Source organism: Canis aureus, chromosome 1 (assembly GCF_053574225.1).
Source record: "Canis aureus isolate CA01 chromosome 1, VMU_Caureus_v.1.0, whole genome shotgun sequence".
Taxonomy (NCBI): Eukaryota; Metazoa; Chordata; class Mammalia; order Carnivora; family Canidae; genus Canis; species Canis aureus.
In genome coordinates this window covers 44,858,855-44,882,398 of record NC_135611.1, presented here as the reverse complement: position 1 = coordinate 44,882,398, position 23,544 = coordinate 44,858,855, and the positions used below count along the sequence as shown (strand labels likewise).

Below are 23,544 nucleotides of genomic sequence, written 5' to 3'. Positions count from 1 at the left end.
CGATTCTGATGCAAAGCGCTGAAAATGAACAGAACATGCAGATCCTACTTTTTTTTTTTTTTTTTTTGGTGTATTGTTGCTCACACGGAGACAGACTGTTCTGCTACCAAATAGGACCTGGGCCTCACCCAAGCCAAAGGGCTCTCCGGGATGCACGTACGACCTACAACCCGCCCCTTGAAAAGGAAAGCAGGGCCCGGGACACTCCGGCTGAGCGCGCAGGGCTTGGAGAGGGAAAGTAACCCGAGTCGGCCTTTTCGGGCGGACCCACCCCCTCCCACGAGTCTCCCCGGGTCCTCCGCCCCGCCCCTCTTTTATTCCGCGAGCAGCGACCCGAGCTGAAACTTTGTAACCCGAGCGCGCTCGCCGGCGCTCCTCCCTGCCCAAGTCCAGCCCCGGAGGGAGGCGCGGGAGGTGGGACCCGCGGCCGGGCCGGCTCGGGGACGCCGGCGCACGCGGCGCGGAGACCCGGGGGAGCGCGGCGCGGAGAGCCGGAGAGCGGGAGAGCGGGAGAGCCGGAGGGGGGCGCAGCGCACGGCCCGAGGGCCCGAGCTAGAGGTGCCGGCCGTCGGCGCGGGCGGGCGGGCGGGCGGGCGGCGGGGAGCGGCCGGGCCCCAAGGGCCCCCTGCGGAGCCGAGGCCCGGGGGGCCTGGGGTCACGGCCCCGCGTCCCCGCAGCTGCCGTCGCCCAGGAGCCGCAGCTGTGCCGGGGCTCCGGCGGCGGGGGGAGGAGGAGGAGCCGCAGCTGGACGGTGGCAGCTGGAGGAGGAGCCGCGCGGCCGCCCCGAGGGCCGTCCCGAGGGCCGTCCCGGCGGAGCGGCGCGGGGCTGGCCGGCTGACCGCGGTCATGCAGCCTTGACGGGGCGCTCCGGCGCACGGGGACCGGCCGCACCGCGCGCCCTCCCGGGAAGGGGCCGCGGGCCCTGGGAGCAAGACTTGCCGCCGACCTAGCCCAGCGGGGAGCACAGCCACCTACCATGGAACCGGTGACCAAGTGGAGCCCCAAGCAGGTGGTGGAGTGGACTAGAGGTGAGCGGGGGTGGGGGCCCGGGTGTCCCGCGCAGGGATGGGGCGCGGGGCGCGGGGCGCGGGGTGCGCTGCGGCTCCTTCAGGCGAGACGCGTCCGGAGCGCTGCGCGGTGACAATGCAAACTTCGGAGCGGCCCGTGCACCCTCGCTCTGGTGCCTGCTTTTGGGGGTGCGGGTTAAGGCGGGCCGAGGGGAGCCCCAGCGTCCAGCGGTGGAGCGGAGAGCGAGGTTGGGGGCGCCGAGCTCGGGACCTGCCGGGGGGCGCCCCCCCTGCCCCCCTGCCCCCCCCCCCCGCCCGGGTGCGGTGCCCGGCTCCTAGGCTGCCCGTCCCGGGGCGGAGAGGCACAAGGCGCCTTTGTGTGGGTGACTCCCCGCGGACCTCGTAAATGCCGCCGGCCCGGAGTAGTTCGCCGGCGGGACGCGGCGGTTGGACAGGTAAAGGGAGGGAGACCCGGGCGAGCCGCCGAGCCTCTGTTTTTGTTGGAGAAGCGACAGGGCAGCGGGACAGCCAGCATTGCGGCGTTCACGCCGGCGACAAGCCTTGAGCCAGACTCCCTGGATTGGGGACTTGCTGGGGAAGGTGCCAGGACCCACCCCCGCCCCCGCCCCCGCCCCCGCCCCCGGCCGTGGCGCTGCGTTTTTAGGCCGCAGTTAGACCCTGGCAAGAAGAGATCTGTTTAGAATAACTGTCCTGAGTTGTATTTGGGATGAGGAAAAGCAGTGGGGTTGGGGTGTGATGGGTGATGGAGCAGGGGTAGAAGCTGTACTCAGAGTGCCCCGGCTTACTTTTTAGGGCCACCCAAGATTTCCAGGCAAGAGTGATAGAGCTTCTTCAAACCTCTTTGTACTCTTCCAAAGAAAGGAAGCCCACAAAAACCACCTCTGTTTTCATGGGTCCTCCCCTCCCCTCCCCCGCCCCCGCCCCCCAGCTTATCATCTCTTGGTTTCAAGTCACTATTTTTTTTCTTTCTTCTATCTGCTCTTCCAGGTGAGGAATGGTGTCCTTTCTCAGTAATAATAACTAGAATTGTATAGCGCTTTACAGTTTGCTAAGAACTCTCTCTCTGTTATTGCCTTTGGTCATCACAGTAAACCTGTGAGGTAGGTAATACTGGTAAGATCAGGTCATCTTTCCAACTGTCTCCTCACCCGTGGCTGGGGCGTAATGGAAACTGGTCATCTCTGCATCTCATTTCTCATGCCTGCATAGTACACAGAGACCACGTGGAGTGGGATGTTCTAGATAGATGGGCCATATGGCATGTGTCAGTGGGGAATGCCTAATCATTTCCTGCTGTACCGGGAACAGAGAAGAGCTTTGTCCAAGGACCAGAATTTCCTGGGCTCTTACTTAAAATGAGGATGAACGCAGCACAAGCTTATACACTGGTGACTAGGTTTGCCTAGGTAAAGAGTAAATAGCATTGCCAGTGCTTGGCACAAAACGTTGACTTAAAAGCTGTGAGTCCTCAGACCCTATTTTGAAATAGGGTATGTTCCCCTGTTCAAGACAGCACCAGACCCCCCCCAACTGGTGACTTGCTGAGACTGAGTTGGTTTTACCCATGTGTCCATCATAGAAGCAACTTGAGAAACGGCTGATTTTCAGCAGGTTTGGACCTCCAACAGCTGTTCTGAAGCAACAGGGTAGCTCCTAGCCACATGTGACTCTTAAGCCCTCAAAGTGGGCTGGTTAGAATTGTAGTGTGTTTTAAGTGTAAAATACACCCATGTGAAGACTTAGTGCAAAAAAAAAAAAAAGTAAATTACCAAATTTTTCATATTTACTATGTGTGGAAGTGACTATTTTGGGTATGTTGGGTTAAATAAGATTTATGATTAAAATTGGGATCCCTGGGTGGCGCAGCGGTTTGGCGCCTGCCTTTGGCCCAGGGCGCGATCCTGGAGACCCGGGATCGAATCCCACGTCGGGCTCCCGGTGCATGGAGCCTGCTTCTCCCTCTGCCTGTGTCTCTGCCTCATTCTCTCTCTCTCTCTCTGTGACTATCACAAATAAATAAAAATTAAAAAAAATTAAATTAAAATTAACTTCACCTACTTATTTTTATCTTCTTAATTGTGGCTCCTAAAAAATGGAAAATTAGACATGTGCCTCACATTTGTGCCCTGCAGTGTATTTCTGTTGGAGCATACTGCTCCAGAGTAAAGAAGGGGTTACAGTTTATCAGTCTTTGGCTTTCCTACGCCCCTGCCAGCCTACTTGATAATGTACAACTAGAAAAATGGTAACAGCCACACAGGAAGGTTTTGGAGTGAGATCTTCACACCCTCAAGATTCATGTCTTATTTTTTTTTTTTTTTGGAGAAGTGTAAATTCACATCCTGTTATGTTTACTTAGTATCTAAAAGGAAGAGCAGATTCAAAGGTTTTTGGTATCCAATTGCCTTGACGTTATGACCTGAGATTTCTTTCATCCAGGGAAAGTTTCCTACTGACGTGAAAGAGTAGTTATGAGTGGTTTGATATCTTGGTATCAGGAGCACTGGACACTGATTAGGTTACATACCTGTGGTTAGCATGTGGCAACTTGATACAGAATGCTTGCACCCTTTTGGACCTTAAGTACAGCCTCATAGAATGACCTGGATACTTTCTGTGTTAGAACCTAGAAAAGATAACAAGAGCGAGTGTGGCAGACTCTTAAACAAGAGGCTGCATTCTTCCAAATTGCACGACACATTGCATAAATATTTCTCATAGTAATGATGCGAAAGTATTGACTTTTCAATCAACTATTGACTTAATGCAAACTTGTTTGCTTATACAACTATTTTTAGTTGTCTTTGCTAATCTCTCTATCCAACACCCACTTTATAAATACATCCTCCTGATAAGCAGTTCTTCGTGTAGACTTTGCCACTCTTGGTGTTGCAGGAGTATGGTATGGTAATTGTGAGCATCGTAGAAACCGTTGGATTTAAAGCTGTCGAAACCTGACCATACCTTACAGCTTGCCCTCCCTCGTGAATGAGGTTATGAGGCAGGTGCATGCATTAGGAAAAAGAATTTATGTCTATGGAAGAAACTAATTCATGTGGATTTTATTATTATTATTATTATTATTATTATTATTATAAATTTCATTTGTATGAATGTTTAGCTATACTGTCTGTCACCAATTTCATCATAATTTTAGTAGGTCTTCCATAAATCTTTGCAGCATATCAGGCTCAGTTCTTTGGAATGTACAAGTATTCACTTGTTTAACATATGTAACCACGTTTTGAGGTAGGAACAGATTTTTCCATTTTGTAGTTCCATTCTGAGCACAGAAAGGTTTAGTACCTTGATCTGTGTCACACAGGGGGAAGTGACAGCAGCATGTGAGCCTGGGTGCTTTGGCTTTACTCCCATCTTCTCAGGAGGTTCTTACTCTTAGAGGACTCTCAGAATCTTCACCACATTGAGGAGCAGACCTTCAGATTCCCACGATGTGAGTTATTAATACCATGTTAGTGGAGGAGAGGTACTTGGTACATGTGTGTCTTATCCTACCTACTTAGTGTATGTCAGGGAGATTATTTGTAAATCAGATGAGTTCACAGGTCATGGCACTCTGCCTTTAAATAATTCCAAAGGTTTTTGCAGAGCAAATGATCTTTTACAATGTATATCAGGTGAGGATAGTGTCTGGCGCCCATAACTGAAAATCCAATTTACAGGAGTTTAGCCAAATGGGAGTGTTGGTTTTCTCTTGTAAAAGGAGGTCTGGAGATGGGGAATTCAGAGGTAGATGGGGGCTCCATGATGTGGTCAGGGGCCCAGGCTCCTGCCATCCTCTTCAGGCATTCTTAGCATGTGGTGTAGCAAGTAGCATTCATCTTCATACTTAAGGCCTCAGTGCAAGATGGCTGTTCCACCTCCAGGCTCACGTCTTTATTCCAGGCAGGAGAAGGGAGACCCAGAGAAGGCAAAAGACTGGTGGTCACCAAGTCTCCTCCTGGGAGCTCCATCAAGTGAGTTGGCTTACATCTCAGTTGCCAGACTGTCACGTAGCCTCATGCTGCAAGGGAGGCTAGTTACTATAGTTTTGTTTTTTTAACTGGGTATATGATAGCCCTGAAAAATAATTGGAGTTTGTTTAGTGAGAAAGAAGAGGGGGTGGGGAATAGATATTGGGAAGCAGCCAGCAGTGTCTGACACACAGTAATTTATATGTATTGATCTTTATAGGTTCTCAAAGTAGGATACATGTCATAATTTCCCAGTTAACATCAAGCCTGAGGTTCAGCCCTGTTTTAGAAAAGGCGCTGCTTTCATTCCTATTAAGCTTTCTCAGGTCAAAACTGTAAGTCATATGAAATCTTTGTCTGTAAGCTTGTTTTAAATATTAGAAATTGCAATAGAAAATGCAGCTACCCAAGTTGTGTTTCTGTTTTCAGACCACTGGGAAGTGTCTTTGACAAGGAGGAAGGACCACTGATTTGGGCTAGAAGTGCCGTTGGTCCTTGCTGGGCCTGGAATAGGCTGGTTCTCAGTAAGTGTGTTGTTGAGGAGCACATCATAAGACCCAGCCTTAGTGGCAGAAGAGAAGTCTCTCTGGCTAGCTTCTGGCTCCTAGCATGGTACCATTTCTCCATCACCAGGCAGGAGTAGAAGGGTTTCTTGTGGGATTCAGGGCATCTGCCCATTCTCTGCGGTCCGACCGCAGGGACTGCTCTTCCTGTAACGTCTGTTAGTATGTGGCAAGTTGGCAGTCTTACAGCGCCTCACTGTTTGGTTCTGGAGGGGCTAGAATTTCAGTGTTATCTATACAGATCTGGTACATAGTAGGTCAACTCCAGTATTAGGCCCCTGGGCCCCCTCCTGCTGCCAATCCATACAGAGGCCAGTTCTTCCCATAATCCTGATTCCGACTAGGATGTATTTTTCCCGTTAGCCTTGTGGTCAGTGAAAAAAAGAGGTCCTTTTCTTTTGACAGTTGTAGGTCTCCTTCGTAGGCTGGAAACTCTTCTCTTGATTCTACTCTCCTCCTGGTTCTAGTCTATTTCCTGGGTTCTAGCCATAGAGTTGTCATAGTCATAGTAATAGAAAAACGTTTACAGAAGCATTTATGATGTGTCAGACATGGTGCTAAGTGCTTTATTTTGACTCCTACAATTCTCAGAAAACCCAGTGAGGTGTGCAAACCATTATTAACCCATATTAAAGCTGAAGAAACTAAAGTGGAGAGAGAGGGAGAGAGAGGGAAAGGGAGAGGGAGAGAGAGAAAGAACATGCTCAGGGTCCCATATTTAAAAGTGGTGGTGCTCGTAAACACCTTCCTGTCCCCCGTGACTCCATCGCATCATGGCCTGCACATGGACAGTGGAGCTCCATGGTGAGTGTGGGCCCGGGAATCACATTCGGGAGCTCTATCCCAGTTCTATCCCTGAGTTTGTGGTCTTACGTAAGTTCTCAATAAATTACTACTCCTGTTTTTATTGCTTCCTTTTATTCTGTAGCCCCAGGTCACAGATTTTCCTCTCTGAGCCATCGGGTGTGTCATAAGGTCAACTTCTTATCAGGGTACCAGTCAGTCCCGAAGACATTTCCCTGCTATTTGACAACCACTCAGAGGATCCAGGGCAGGACTTGCAGGGGATCGGGAAGATTCTTGGCTAGCTGAGTGAAAGACATCAATTGCAAATATCATGAACCTTCTTTGGGTCGATAAATCCAAACCATATTATCTCAACCTTTTTTTTTTTTTTAAATAGTAACTGGACTTCCAGTGGACACAACGTTAGGGCTGGCTCATGCTGTCAAATGTCGACTGCTGTCTGGCACCTGGTCCATGGCCAGCAGTCCATATTACCTGGGAGCTTATTAGAGATGCAGAAGCTCAGGCCTGCTGAACCAGAATCTGCATTTTCTGATGATCGCCGGGTGATTCGTGTGCTCAGTACAGTTTGAGGAGCTCTAGCACATGACTGCAAACACATTTTTATACTCTGCTGGTAGGTTCTGCTATCTGATCTGACACAGTCTCAGTCTGTTTTATTTAAGTCCTTAAATGTTGGCACTTCATTTGAGGATGCTTGACTTGGCCACTAATTAAAGCAAAAAGGCAATCTTAGGGTGTGTGCTTGTATTTATAAGCACCACCTAGCAACAGCATCAGGTAATTCTCTGCAAACTAAATGAGACATTTCCCCTGAGATTTTGTAGGTATGTTTTGGGACTCGAAGAGCTCTCTTGACAACCTTTCTGTTTCTGTTTTTGTTTCTTACAAGTAGTAAGAAGGGAGCTGTGAGATGGCCAGTGGGCATCATGGTTGGAATTTGTTATCAGGATTGTCAAGTGGACGTTGGAGGATGAGGCGGGCTTTTTGTGACCACCCAGAGTTTACCACAATTAGCAGATTTTGTGAGCTTTCACAGTTGGTGAAAATGACACAGAATGTTATTTTGGGAACATCAGAGCAGTTCTCAAAATTTAAAAGTGTGTGCTGTGCCAAGGCCAGGTGTCTCCGTTCGGTCTCCATAGAGGTTAGGAGTGACCTCTTCATGCTCGAGTCCCACCTGGAAGCTGCCGTGTCTGTGTTCAGAGCATTGCATGGAGCTATGGGGGCATCTCTCTTCTGTGTCCCACGCTTCTGTGTCGCTGCCACCAGCTCTGACCGTTCCTAGCCTATTGGGTTCTTGCTCTGGGACATTTCGTGTTCTCACCTTGATTTCCCATTTTACTCTCATTTCGTGGTATTCCTAGAGTTTTCACCCCGGGCTTAGCCATCATTTAAGCTTCTAACAAATAAGACAAGTTTTATTTACATGAGCTCTGCAGAGCTCTTCCATGTATGTATGTTCTTTCTTGAGTCTTTTCATAAGCCTGAGAAATGTGCAATGAAGCCACATCTCTGTTACAGATGAGGAGATTTTGGCTTCTGGATGTTAAATGAGTTGTCCAAGGGCAAAGGCCAGGCAGGCACTGGGACCAGACTCCACTCACTTCTGTTCCCTTGTTCTGTCCAGTCCAGACCTGGTTCCTCCTCTGGCCAAGGTGGGTGTTTTTTGTCTTCTCCTAATTGACACATGTGGGAGGGGGCAGCTGCAAAGAACTGACTTTTGTGTTTCCTGATTATCCATTTAGTATTTATACTCATGGGGAATAGGCCTTTCCTTTCTTTTTTCTTTCTTTTTTCAATTACACAGCCTCAGGAGGACCCTACATATTTTGAACCTGACCTTTAGCATTCGAGACACTTACTGCTAGTTACTTATTTTATAGTGGTTTGTTCATTGTGTTGCTTTGTTTCAGAATACGCCTCAGGAATGGAATACATCATTTCTTTTTTTTGACACTCCTAATCTTTATTTTGAGTGTCATGTTGTAGTTTTTTTTTGTCTGCGATGCAATTAGCGTTTCTATTTGGTACAATCATACTCAGAGACATACACACACACACATATGTAGACCCACAGCCAGTGCTAAGGCCCTGAGGTGCAAATGAATTTGGAGTGTTTGAGCAAAGGAAGTGTGGTGGAGTCTTGAAGAGCAAGGATGGTGATGGTGAGGGGAAGGGGTGGGTAGAGATGGGGTGAGAGATATACAGAGGTAAAATCCTATGGGGTCTTACAGATCTTGGTCTAGTGTTTGCAGTTTTTTTCTAGTTGATGTGGAAAATAGGGGAGTGACAAATTTGATTTGGATTCTGGGGCAGAAGTGAATTTAGGGGGTCCAGCTGGAATGCATTACACTGTTTTGGACATGATGGCATTTTGGATTAAGCTTTGGTGGCTCCAGCATTTGAGAAGCCAAGTTCTAGATAGAGTCAGTTCATTGATAAATCATTTTGAAATTATGTTTGAAATTGTGATATATGTATACTTGTGGTTTTTTTTTTTTTTTTCCTTACTAGGGTTAGGAGAGCTCCCACCCTCCCCTCATCCTGATTACTCTCTTGTCGTTTAAATAGAGAGTGCAATCTGTCTTTTTGCATTCACATGCTTTGTTCCCTGTATTGTTCTTTCCTGGCACATTTTGCTGGGAGCTACAGTTTCTAAGGCTGTTTATTCATCTATGAATAGGGGTTTTGTGAAAGTGGACATAGCCTAGTTTGTTTTCTTTGACATCAAATGGCTGATTGAACAGTTTTTAACCTGGGATCAGAAGGGCAAATGCAGTTGTGTTTATTAGAGCAAAACAGTTCCTTAGAATGAAGATCAGTAGGTTGTAAAAGCTAGAAAGCTTTCTGTAGGAAAACTTAAGAAGTGTTTGAGTCAAAGGAACTCATAGATAAATCTGATTTAAAATATTTTTGCTTCATTGAGAAACTATCCCACTTTTGCCTTAGAAAAGAGAGCCACCATGCTTTTGGTTGAATAGATGGTGAATTGAGAAATTTTTAACAGGTTGGAGTTGAACACGTTTTTAAACAGTTAATGCATTACTTATCAACAAGGTAGAGTGGGAGGGAAATGAAGGTAGGTAGGCTTATAGGAGAGTACCCTGGAAGCTTACTACATGCATCTCCCTTTACCCCCAAGAAGAAAGAAAATCTGTCAGCCCTTTTAGAGGAGAAACCCCGACGTGTTATCTATCAGAAAAGGCAGTGATTATGATAATCTGAATCATGCTTTCCTGAGGAAAACCTTTTAGTGAAAGGAAACATTCTATTTCCTATTTTCAGAGATTTGAAGCCAAGGGGAAATTCATTGCTTTTGGATTTAGGTGTGTGTGTGTGTGTGTTTGTGTGTGTGTGTGTGTGTATTTCCAACTTTAAACTGTGTTAATTGAATAGTCTTTTCATGTTCTCAGAGTAATTTTATATTACAATGTTTTAAAGGTAGTCAAGTCAAACTACCTGGAATATGATCTTTGAGACAAGAAAACTAGCTTCCTATGTAGAGTGGACCAGACTTCATATAATACTTTTTGAAGATGTGAGCATCTTCTTAACATGGGTTCCAGGTGGAGTCTTACATGAACCATGCATAGATAACATGGCTTGAGTAGTATGAGTAGTGACTATCTACGCTAAAGTCAAAATTGTTAGTAATGATATTGAAAAAACCACAAATACTCTCTGTTAGAAATATGCCTAGAGACATGTAGTATGAAGTGGTTTGGTTATAAATACCCCTGGGCCAAGTTGGAGAATCTTACATAATGCTGATCTGTGAAGAAAGACCCATTTTGGATGTGAGGAGAGTCTTCATTCTTATCTGGTGCCTTCTAATCAGTACACTCAGTAAGCACCTATAAGTATATGAATATTGAACCTGACTCCTGACATTTTTAAGCTGAGATTTTCTTGAGACCCTTTCTCAGCCCCATACATGTGGCACCACACCTCCCCCCCCAACATCTTATCATTGTTATTCTTGAACTTACTTTCTCAGCGTCCACATCAGCTGGGAACTTACACATGTACATTCTTGGGCCTCACTGCAGACTCACAGAGTCAGACACTCTGGGGTTGGGTCCCAGGAAGCTGCATTGTATCAAGTTCCTCAGGGGATTCTGGTGTTGACTAAAATTTGAGGACCATTGATCCATACCACTCATGTAGAACATATAAAAATAAATGATTTAAGGCGTAATTCTTATCTACAGTTGGTTTTCTATTAATACATAATGGGCAGTTGGGAAGGAGAGCTTTTCCAGTAGGGATGGTTGTTACGTATTTCAGTGGATGAGTTAATGTACCTCTGTCTGTGAGTGTCCTTTCACGGAGTGGGCAGGGAAGGGTCACAGCTGTTATCCGTGTGGGCTCCTAGCCAGCTGCTTCGCCCCAGACCCAGGGGATTCTTTTGTTGTGTACCTCAGAGTGCTGGGCCCCAGGAAAACACAGAAGGAGAGGAATGTTTCATGGTCTGAAGGGACCTGTTTAGGTTTTGGGTGGAATTTTCAGACCTTGCTCTAATAGAAGAGCAGAATGTAACACCCCCTCCTTCTTTCCATTTTGAGAGAGAGGGTGGATAGTTGTTCTCTCTCACTTAGCACTCAAGTTTTGGCTTTGAACTGGGCAGGCAGATGCAAAGAGAGGTGAGGGAAAGAAAAAGCAGAAAAGAGAATTCCTCAAAGCAGCAAATAGGTTGCAGCTCAAGGTGGAAGCTCTTTTGTCTCAGTACATGGACATTGAATTAGCACAGGTGGAGTTTGGCAGCACCTCCCCCCCCCCCCCCGCCCCTTGTAGTTGTTCAAAGCCAAGACAGTGCAAAATATAAAAGGTATTACAGAAATGAGCACTGAAGACCAGGATTGGCCCTCAGACTTGGAACAGGAGTTGCAAACTCAGAGGCCTACAGTGGCCAGACAGGCAGTGTCAGAAATTGAAATGTAGGACTATGTGAGTCAGTAGGAAGTGGTAAAGAGTGTGGCAAACCCAAAGACATATTCATTGGCTCAGTTTCTGCTGACAGGACCTACAGTTTCCAGATCTTCTGATTTTTGTTGTTGTTTGCGCATTGAGGCTAGAAATCTGGTTTTGGACATGACATTTTCCAGTTTGTAGAAAACTGTTTACAGTTTTTTTGGCATGGGACAAACAAAATACATCTGCAGGCCAGTTTGTAATTCCCTCTGTGGACAGCCATGGTCAAGTGTTAATGCCCGAGTGAGAAACATACCTGTAAGATGTGAATACAGTTGGCTTTCTAGTAATTCATCAGTTATTTAGAAAATCTGTTACCTATGATTTCACTTTGCTATTTAATTAGTTCCATTATTTCTGATGTTGGAATGCATAGTTCCATGCAGGTATTGTTAGGTCAAAAAGCCCAATGCTTTAATGGACGTAGCAGATCATTAGGTAGTTACCCATCAGTGTGAAAACAGGAATTTGGCTACTCTCGATTGAGTTTACTTTGCCATTGGCTGTGTGGTGTTGGCCCTTGATAGGAACTGTTTCTGTTTGTACAGAAAGATTTCATTCATACATAAATTCATCCCTTTGTACGGAAAGATTTTTAAAGTAGGGTATCTGTTCCGAATCTTTGTGCTAGTTTGTGGGGTTCTGTTTGATTTAGTAAGTTTAAACAGTTGATGTAAGGTCTTTTCAGGGTGAATTGGAAAACAAAACAAAACAAGAAGAAAAGCACTAGCATTAGTACATTAGTACTTAAACTGAGGGTAGTACTCACTCCAAAATGCAATCTACAAATTTCTCAACAATAATTATGGATTGTTTTAAACTTTTGGTTTGCTGTATAAGTAAAAAGTCCATGTATATGTATAATAATACATATGTAACATGCATATACAGAACACATACACACACGTATATACATACAAACATATATTCATTATAGATAATCTTCTGTTAAATGTTCATTAAGTTTTTATTTCAACCATTCATTTCCTTTTGAAAGTATAAAAGTCTGTCTATCTATCTACTTATTTTCTTTTTCATACCAGTTATTCTGCTTCATACTAGGGACAAAAAGATGAGTCAGTTATAAATGAGGCCTGTTGTCAAGAAGCTCATGAGAGTAAGGAGGCAGCAGTTAGCAGGTGACATTGAGATTCTCTAGGTGCCAGGCCCTTGCCAGGACTTTTTCTTGTGAATTGATCTTGTTTAGTCCTCAAAATGCCTTTTTGACAGCAGCACTTTCATTGTCTTCATTTTAGAGTTAAGAAAACCAGTCCCTGACCTCTCTGAGGTTGCATAATAAGTAAATGGGGTTTGACTCAAGACACATTTGATTCCAGAACCTGACCTGTCACATAGCTGCTCTTTGACAGGTACTGACATAAGCTGGCTGGCAATAAGTTTTGAGGGCAAGGGAAAAACATTTCTATTATTAATGGTATGATTTGAATTAACCTACTTAAATTTAACCTGTAATTTTACCACCCAATAAAATAAATTCTGGAGAAAACTGTATCTGTTTCTTTTCTTTATTATTATTGTCTTTTTCTTTCTTTCTTTCTTTCTTTCTTTCTTTCTTTCTTTCTTTCTTTCTTTTTTTTTTTTACAGAAAGAAAGTGCACATGCAGGTGCATGGGAGTGGGAGTGGGAGGCGCAGAGAGAGAGAGAGAGAGAGAGAGAGAATCTTAAGCAGCCTCCTTAGCAGAGCCCAACCCAATGTGAGGCTTGATCTTATGACCCTGAGATCATGACCTGAGCCAAAATCAGAAGTTGATTCCGTAGCCAACTTAGCCATCCAGGTGTCTCTGTTTCATTTCTTTTTAAAAATATTTGATTGGGCTGTTGTAAATGGGGAAAGATGGATTTTCAAATATATTTGATAAGGATGATGTAACCTTTGGATAGTCACTTAATGATTTTAGGTTCTGGTTTTCTCGTAAGTTACAATTCTGAGATTGTGTGAATATTCATTAAAAAACAGACTGGAAGGAAATACAGTGCCAACACGAGTTATCTCTGGATGATAGAATTAAAGGTGGTTTTTATTCTCTTTTTGTACATGTGAAGAGAAATGATTTTTCTCTTGATTAGAGCAATGGCTACTCTCTGGTAGGCCTCTTGTCTTCAGGATGCTTAGGAATCAGAAAGACTTAAGGAGTGGTTAGATTTTAGTGGGCATAAGAGTCAGTAGTATGGACTAAATGGTTTGTGGTCCTAACTGCCAGAGTCTGCGAGTGTTCTAGGTGAGGGAGTCTAGAGCCACGTGTTTAGGAGGCAGCCCTGGATGTCTTTTGCAGCTGGTTCATGAACCACAGCTTGAGAACTGATCTTTAGGAACTTTGTTTTTAATTCACTGGGGAAATAATAGAGGGGTTTGAATGGAGGCGTGTTGCTGCTAAAATTGTGGGAAATGGGGAGAACTTTGAGGAAGAGTGATTAGGGATTAAGAGACTTGCTTTAGAGGGCACTTGGAGTTCTCAGTGATTGCTGAGGAGGCTTGAGTTACAACAGAAGCCTTGGGAACAAAAGCAGGGAAAAGAATGATGAGAGAGGTACCAACCAAGAGAGGACTGGGAGCTCCAGCAGGGTCTGATGAGTGAGTAGTAGAAGGGACTTTCATATCCAGGTTTTGTGGCTCAGTGACTTCTCATGGCAGCACCAGTAATCTGAGTTGAATTCTAGGGGCAGCTGTTCTGCAGGTTCAAGGATGAACACACCTTATAGATACCAACCTCTAAAGCTCTTCCAGTTTGTAGAAGATACATCTTGCATGGTATACCAACATCTTACATGATTCAAACCCTTAAGAAAACACAGTGCCCTCTCTTATTACAGCACTATGATTGTCTCATGTTTTAATGAGGTGTAAATATCATGCAGCTTGGCACATGAAATGTGTTAAAATAGAATAGTGTTAGCTGAAATGTAGGTCCTCATACTTGAGTGTGAAATGATGCAATATACATGAAAATGACACCTAGAATTATTTCTGTATGGTGCATTAGAGGGTATGGGATGCAAAAGAAAATGGAGAAGATGATGGTCCTAGAGGGCAGCATGTAAATGGACATATAAAATCAGTGCTGATAAAATGCAGAATTCATCTTGGAGTTGTCCTTGAAGGTTTGTCCAGTGCTTAGTGAGATTAGCAGTTTTGGCTAACATGCTTGGTCTCAATTGCTGTGTGGGTGGGCGAGCTTGTTTCCTGGGATTAGTGCTTTCTCTGGGCTGCCAGAGCAAATGAATGAGTAGAAGGACCAACATGGAGAGCCAAGGGTATGTAGGGCTCTTCAAAGACCTCACACCAAAGGGCATGGGCGGCTGGTCCTCCTGCAATAGGTATGATATGGCCCATTTTCTTATTCATCATCAGCCCAACGAACCCTTAGATGTAGGTATAATTTCTTCTGTAATTTCCCTCAGGTAAAGTTAATAGATTCTTAATAGGATCAGCTATAAAGTCATAGATTATTTTTCTTACAGTGTCTTTCCCAGTATTCTGAATGGCTGACATTTCTATTAAAACTTGCTAATTTCCTATCTATGATTTTTGTATTGGTACTGACTCCATTTACCTGGTGTTCTGAAATGAAGCCACTTGTCTTTCACTTTTATTTTATTTTATTTATTTATTTATTTATTTTTTCACATTAATTTTAGTTCTGGAAACAAAGTTTTTGGTGAAATACTGTGTTACTAGGCCACATCAGGAGAAATAGAACTCTAACTTTTTTTTTTTTTTAAGATTTTATTTTGGGGATCCCTGGGTGGCGCAGCGGTTTGGCGCCTGCCTTTGGCCCAGGGCGCGTTCCTGGAGACCCGGGATCAAATCCCACATCGGGCTCCCGGTGCATGGAGCCTGCTTCTCCCTCTGCCTGTGTCTCTGCCTCTCTCTCTCTCTCTCTGTGACTATCATAAACAAATAAAAAAAATTAAAAAAAAAAGATTTAATTTTATTTATTTATTCATGAGAGACAGAGAGAGAGGGAGAGAGAGAGAGAGAGGCAGAGAAATAGGCAGAGGGAGAAGCAGGCTCCATTCCATGCAGGGAGCCCGATGTGGAACTTGATCCCAGGACCCCGGGATCACACCCTGGGCCAAAGGCAGGTGCTTAACCCCTGAGCCACCCAGGCGTCCCCAGAACTCTAACTCTTTGCATTTAGCTAACTCTTAGTCTGTTAATTAGAGTGCCCTGTTAACTAGTACTTCCACAAACTCTGGTGAGGGTTCATAGTCACCATGTATTCATTCAACGAATATTTATTGTATGCCCACATCGTGCCAGGTAGTGTTCCAAGAGCTGAGGATACAACAGTGAATAAGATATGGTAGTTTCTGTCTTCCTGGAGCTGCTATTCTAGTGGAGGTAGACAAAATATAAGTAATATTTGCAACACATAGACATGGTATATATTGTGGGGAAGGGGTGCATAGGTGGAGGCAGGAAGGGAATGGGGATGCAATTTTAACTGTGGTGACTGGGGAAGGATTTCGGTGAGCAATGAGGCTAACAGGTGAAGAGGTGTTTGGGCAGAGGGAACAGCAGGTGCAATGCCCTGAGACAGGAGAGTGCCTGATGTGTTGGATAAGCAAGGTGCCTGGTGTGGCTGGAGCAGAGTGAATGAAAGGAAGAGCAGAGGAGGTGAGATCAGAGATTGAGATTGGAGACCAGATGAGCAGAGCCTTAGAGATCAGTATATGTTCATGGCTTTTATTTGGTGTTTGGGGACCTGCTGGAAGATTTTGAGCCAAGGAGCGCTATCAGATTTGCATTTTAAGGTTACAGTGGTTGCTGCGTTGAGAAGACTGAAGTGAGCAAGAGTAGAATTAGGTAATAGAATGCTAGGACAGCAATCACATGAAAGATGACACTTGTACCCAGTGGTAGTTGTGGCGACCATGGGAAGTGGCCATGTTCCAGGTGTTTTGAAAGGCCAGTAGCATTTACTGGGAGATTGGATGTTGGTGTAAGAGGTTACCTATCAAGTGTTTGGTCTGGGGGGTTGGAAGGAGGAGATGGTTAAGGGAATAGTCAGATTTTAAAATTGCAATGGATATTAGTTCATCAAGTGAAGTAGGAGGTTGTATGTATGTGTCTCGATTAATGGGGCAGGTGGGGACTGGTTCGAGACTAGATGGGTCACCAAATAAGTGAGTGAAGACCAGTGAAGAGAAAAGGAAATGGGGGGAACCCAATCTTTAGAAGTCTGGAAGATGAGCAACCAGGAAGATTGCTGTGAAATTGCTGCCTATAGCAGATGGAACGTTAGAAGAAAGTGGTGCTGAGGGCCAGTGCAGAGAGCACTCCCAGAAGGAAGGAGTGGTCAGCTGAGCCAAGTGTCACTGTCAGGTGGATAAGGCAAGGACACAACCGACCGGCATTTGAACTGTGTGGAGGACTGGACAAGTTAGTTTCAGTGGGTTGATGGCAGTAAAAGTCTGAGTAAATCCAAGAGCAAATGGGAGAAGAGGAATTGATGTCTTGAGGGACCACCATTCTTCCCGAATGAATACAACACTGGTTTATTCTCAGTATGACTTAGGTACTGAATGCATGATATTTTAATTCTTTAAAATCTGTACCCAAGTTTTGAAATAGATAACTGTTTGGTAAGTAACTATTTGATCAATTCATGTTACACCAGCTGGGTAACAGTACACTGTAGATGATGCAATCTCTTATTTTAATACTAACAAAGCCATTCATTTAGTGAGTGACTGTGTACTGTGGCTCCCATAGAGAAGAGTTATTCAGCAGAAATTCTCTTGACCCCATTTTTTCCTACATTTTTTTTGGAAAATGAAAATTTGGAAATTTGACTAAATAGCTCTCTACCTGAGTTATGTGTTATTGCATAGTTAACCCATTTAGGCAGAAAATACTTGTTGTGGGTGGATCTAAAACCTTGGGAGAATTCCTTGTTGCTGATGATTTGCCTCCATATATTGTAAGATTTATCTGAAATATTCAGAGTGCCATAAAATAATATGTAAGTAATGTTGGTTACAGCCTGTACATGGAGGCCATTTGTTAGGAAAATTAGTGCAAATAGGTAAACCAGTTAACTTTATATATAAGTCATCAAATATTTATCGAGTACCTGTCATATGTAATGTCCCTTCTAGGTGCAGTAAACAAGACAGGGTCCCTGGTGTCTTTGGCACCTTCTGTTGAGTAGAATACACAGACAAGTCCATAGGCATTTTAGCTACAGGCAGGGTGTTCTAGGAGTGCAGAGGAGGAGTGTTTATCTCAGATTTGAATGGGTGATGCATGAATGGCTTCTTGGAGGAAGCCACTTTCAAATCAAGACCTGTAGTATGAGCAAGAGGTAACTTGGCTTAGATTAGTAGGAGAAAGAAAATATTTGGCAGAGAACTGAAAGGCAAGAGAGAGCCAGGCATTTAAGTACCAGCTACTGAAAGAGCTTGATTGTGCTGCATCTATCAGGGGGTAGAGCGAAGAGAGATGAGGCTGGAGAGGTGGTGGTTGGCGAGCAGGGCAGATCACCAAGGCCTTGTTTGTGCCTATGAGCGGACGGAAACCAATCAAGGAATTTATATCTCTGAGTGGCTTTCCTTTTTGGAGGAAGTATGTGTGCCTGTGTACATACATGAACAAACATAGGTATATTCACAGCCATATAACTATACATATATATGTATATATATTTTAAGATTTTATTTATTTATTCATGAGAGACAGAGAGGCAGAGACATAGGCAGAGGAAGAAGCAGGCTCCCTGCAGGGAGCCCAATGTTGGACTCGATCCTGGGAGCTTGAGATCTCGCCCTGAGCTGAAGGCAGATGCTCAACTGCTGAGCTACCCAAATGCCCCTATGTATTTATATTTTTTAAGGCTACTATATGTTACTTGATTCAGGATTCTGTTAGGGAAGTGCTTACTTGATGGACTCTTATGGAACAAAGCATGATACTGGGTTTATGACCAGAGTGAACTAGTCGCTCTACTGTAGAAGGAGCCCTCAAATCTCAAGAAGTATCAGTTAAAGGCTCTGTGTGAAAATTTACTTGACTTCCTGGGTATTTATTTCCTTTGATCTGTGAAATGTGAAACTGATTAGACTTTTAGCACAAGGAAACAGAAAGATTCTTCATTAAAACAAGAAATGCTGAAACATTGACTTGAATTAGAAAAGTTGAAGTCTGGTGGTGGGAGAGAGAAAGAAGGTGGTGAGGAAGGGAGAGGATCAGAGCCTGTGGGGTGGGTGGGGTAGGCGAGAACAGAGAGGAAGTTAAGTGCCTGGGGGAGTGTGGCCTGCAGGTCACACCTTGGGCTGTGGGTGTTCTGTGTGTTATCACCTCCAATCTGCTGCCCATGGCTGATTAATGATTAATGATTGTTTCTAGCTCAGCATATAATGTAGTCTTTATATGTTCAGTCTTCACTCCGGTGGGGTGAGCCAAAGCATAGCATAGCATTTGAAGGAATTTATTATCCAGAAGGGGTCAGAAATACCAGCTAAAGTTTAGGAAAGCTCTTTCTCCCCAACCCCAGAAGGATGTTCAACCACTGAGATACACCATTCTCTTCCGCCCTTTCCACTTTTAGCTTGGTGTAGTTTATACCTAAATCTTGAAAATATATGTTCTGGACATTTCTGACCCAGGCCCAGATGAATCACACTTGCTATACCAGATCCAGAAGCCGCCACGTGGGTGTTCATCTCGAAGGTCCTGAACTCTGGAAGAACATACGGATTGTACTTAAAACTAATGGGGCTTGATTATGGTTGGATGAAAAAACCAAAGTAAGAACCCACCTCTGAAGGGTGTGGCTGCCCTTTCTCTTGCTTTGCATTGTTTCCCAGATTGTTGTGGGTGGCTGACATTGCCACATCATTCCCGGGGTTAAACATATACTCAGTTCTGGGAAAGCTTCCATCCTCAACAGTCCACAATTATAATTCAGTAGAATGTGGTTTTAAAAATAATTTAACAAGGTAAAATTTTAGTTCTTAATAGTTACCATTTAAAAAACCAGTCAGTTTTTGTTTTTGTTTTTGTTTTGTTTTGTTTTGTTTTGCTTCTGTTCCCCTCTCCTCCCCACAACGATTTCTGAGTATGTTTCTGGATCCCTGGAGGACATCCATATCTATTTAATTAATTTAAAATGCTTTTCTGTATATTTTAGTAACCCGGAGTTCTGTTTTGTAACTTTTTTGCATCAGTGCCTTGTTTCCCATCCCAAGATTTGTTTTTTGGTTTCTCCTTCATCTTTTTTTTTTTTTTTTAAAGCTCTAGAGTGCATATTACAAAAATCTTTTATTAAGGTAGAATACATATTGGTACCTTTTTCTTATTTCTGATTTTAAAATTCCAATTTTAAAATGAGCGAATGTAATGTTCCAGCTCTGCCACAGACATTCCATCTCCTGAAATCAGGTTCTAATGAATCAAAGAGAAAAGGAACATTTCTTTTTTTTTTTTTTTTAAGATTTATTTATTTATTCATGATAGACAGAGACATAGAGAGAGAGAGAAAGGCAGAGACACAGGCAGAGGGAGAAGCAGGCTCCATGCAGGGTGCCCGACATGGGACTTCATCCTGGGTCTCCAGAATGACGCCCTGGACTGAAGGTGGCACTAAGCCGCTGAGCCACCCGGGCTGCCCAAAAGAAACATTTCTTAAGACTAACTAATAACAAAAGGGAGAAAAAAAAAGTATAAATGCTTATAAACAACCTTAGGAATTCAGGGTGAAATCTAAGGATATAAGATAATCTATTTTATTAAATGCAATTGTGGTAGATTTCCTGGAAGTGATCAGTGAGGTGAAATTAGTCTTTTATAAAGGCTTGTCATCAGAAGATCTGAAAACAATTTTGTGGGGTAAGGTAGGTAATTATTATCCTTGGTGATCACGATATATTATTATAAAAACATTTTAAGACTATCTTTCTTATAAAAGCAGACTGCATACTGTAGATCTTAGTATTGTAATTGTTGGTTTTGTTTGCTTTTTACAGATCCAAAGTTATAATGAAAGTGACATACTGTTGCAATGAGCTGTGAGGAATAGAGTTGCGCTTTTTTTTGTTTTAATTTGCTTTGGTTTGGTTTGGTTTAATTCTCTGCAGTTAACATTCTTTTTCTCTTTTAAGAAGATCATTTTCATCTTAAGGCCAAATGGTAGGATTGACTTTTGCATTTGAGATGGTCAGGGATGGTGTCCATTTATCTTCTCAAGCTAGGGCCAGACAATAATTCTCTTTGGTAAATACTTGATAGGTAGGAAGGTAAAATTTGTTAGTCTCTCTAACAAAGTTGGGATTAACTTTTACAAATCCTGGCGCTCCATGGAATGTGTCTGCTTTGAGTCAAGGTAGGAGCACATGCCTGCCTTTAATTGCCTTGCAATAGAAGAGCAATTGTTCCACTCTTAAAGATTTTGCCTGGAGAGAAAATGTATTCATGTATCCATTCTTAGTCTCCCTTCCTTCCTCTCTCTCTTTCTCTCTCTCCCTCTCTCTATTTCTCTCTCTCTTTCTCTCTGTCTTATGGTTGTATAAATTTGTATGTATGTGTGTGTGTGTGTGTGGTGGGGCATTCCTCATTTTTAAAACATTGGCGGCTTTTCCAGTATGGCATAGTGGTTAAGACCAGGGCTGATGGCTTAAGTTTGAATCCATTATCACTAGATGTGTGATGTTGGCTAAGTTATACACATGGTTGTCATCAACTAGCTTATTTTCAAATTTGGGGTCATGCTGTTACTAAACATTTGGGGTTTGTGTTGAGGGTTAAGTGAGACCATGCAGGTGAAGCCCTTACCACAATAAGTGATAAAATAAACTATATGGCACAGAGTAAGCGCTTAGTAAAACTCAAGCTGTTGTTTTGTTGCATAGGCTACTTTCAGGGGTATTCTGGGCCAGATCTCACATTTCCACCAGAATAGTTGCAGATTAAACACAGACACCCTGCCCTTTACAAATGGTGAATTACAACTCAGTGAGAAGGAAGGCAAAAAGAAGATTGGATCACATTTTCTTTGGGGGGACAATACTGATATAAAATGGCATCGAAAAGAGGAGATGCTGGGCTGCCTGGGTGGCTCAGTTGGTTAAGTGTCTGCCTTCAGCTCAGGACATGAGACTGGGGTCCAGGATTGAGCCCCATGTCGGGCTCTCTACTCCTCAGGGAGCCCGTTTCTCCCTCGTCCCTCTGCCTGCTGCTCCCCCTGCTTGTGCGTTCTTGCTCTCTGTTAAATAAATAAATAAAATCTTAAAAAAAAAGAAAGAAAGGGAAAAAAAAGAGGAGATGCCAGTTACACCTCTTGAACTTTAAGACGTGGGTAATTTCTTAAATCTCTCCCCCTGATTATTCCTGTAACCGATTGTTCTGAGACTTGACAGCTGCTAACAGTGGTCTGTAGAGTACAGTTATTAAAGTCAGAGGGAAGGCTGTCACCAGAGGACAGCCCTTTAAGTTTATATTTCTTCTGGTATTACAATTAATGTTCACAAGTTACTACCTTTCCTGCTTTTATGGGCTCTTGATAACCGGTGGGGTGACAGCAATTCTAGGGTGTGTCCTCGGCATAGTACATATTCCACTGAGTAATAGTCTTCTGTCATCACCTGGCCCCACAGCCCCAGTGGAAGGTGCTCCGTCTCTCCAAGCCCAATTAGGAAAACCAGCCAGGTTTCTTCTTGGGAGCCAAGAAGTTATTTCGTAAGATAGGCTCCTGTAAGCACTGTGGGAATAGCTATTGGGATGGTGATTTCCTTGTCCTTTAGTTACCAGAGTGGCTTCCCTCAGCTTCAAAAGCATAGAAAGTCACAAACCCCTCAAAGGACCTTGAGGTTACATGTGCAGAGGGAGAGAGGAGGATCCACGGGTCTCAGGCACCGGAAGTGATAGGAAACAGGCTGTCAGTGGGCTTATGAGCAGGGCTCATACCTGACCTTAGTTTGGGAGGCATGGGGTGTGAAATATAAAAGCTGGAAAGTTGGGGCGCCTGGGTGGCTCAGTGGTTGAGCACCTGCCTTGGACTCAGGGCATGATCCTGGGGTCCTGGGATGGGGTTCCCCACTGGGAGCCTGCTTCTCCCTCTGCCTATGTCTCTGCCTCTCTCATGAATAAATAAAATCTTAAAAAAAAAAGGCTGAAAAGTTGACCTGATTTGCTTATCAATAGGGAGAATAGACTTTTTGTAAGGCATCTTTGAGGGGAGGAAGAAGATGTTTTTTGTAGCTTAATCCTTGTGTACCTGCTTCTGAAACAGGATTTCAGCAACAATTAATGTAGGAAAAAAATTTTAAAACTAGATAAATCTGTATTAGCGAAAAATGTCCCCTCTCCCCCTGAGAAACTGGCACATAATTTCTTCTAGATCAGTTTTCCACTTACTGTATTTGTTTATGTTTATGTATTATTTAAAAAAATATATTGGTCAGAGATATCCATACCACTCCCCATCCTCCCATTATACAGCTTTAGATTCTGTGTAGGGAGATGCAGGCTACTACTCATAGATTAATGCAGAGTATAGTTTAGTTGCTATCAATTTTCTAACTTGTACCCTGAATTTAAACGATGAGAAAAATCCACAGGAAATCCTGTGAAGAGAGATTTAAAATACTTGCTGATTGGCAGCAATGTCTTCAGTGGAACTGGCAATTTTGCTCTCTTAAGAAAGCAGGAGTGCTAAGCCAAGCTGACAATCCCCTCCATAGGCCTGGAGCAATCGGGCCAGGCGAGCCAGTCAGTAGGCCTGTGTGGCTAATCTTACTATTTATAAATAGGGTTTAAAGACCTAGGGTTTGCGGTCTGTATTCTTTTGCTGCTTAAATATGCAACAAATGTCTTTGCCTCAGATTCATAGCAATTTATTTTAATTTCAAATTTTTATTCATTTCATTTGGGGGAAGGTATAGGGGAAACCTGTTAGCTTTGAGATCAAGGAGACCACAAGGATCCTTAGAAGTAAAGAAATAAGAGGTGTGAAAAGCAGTGCTGAGATGGTAACCCTGCTTAGGTTTGTGGACTGGAAGATGGCTTTTTCTTAGGAAGAGTGGGCGATTGCTTGACTTCTGCTGGAAATATAACAAGGCAGGGGGTTTTTCTTCAAACTGTGGTTCAAGCACTCTGATTTCCACCTGTTTTCCCCATTACTAACATAAAGTGATATCCTTAGAGTATGCGGCTCAGAAACATGTTCTTTTGAGCAAATA

The 23,544-nt window shown here is 43.7% G+C and overlaps 1 protein-coding gene across 1 annotated transcript in view; it reads left to right on the top strand.

Moving 5' to 3' along the window:
* Positions 1 to 649: 649 nt before the first annotated feature.
* CNKSR3 (CNKSR family member 3) overlaps positions 650 to 23,544 on the top strand; it is an 86,087-nt gene continuing 63,192 nt past the window's right edge. The window contains exon 1 of the mRNA XM_077897636.1: positions 650 to 1,028. Within this exon, the coding sequence (XP_077753762.1) occupies positions 977 to 1,028 (52 nt within the window). The 5' untranslated portion in view covers positions 650 to 976. The remainder of the gene's footprint in view (positions 1,029 to 23,544) is intronic.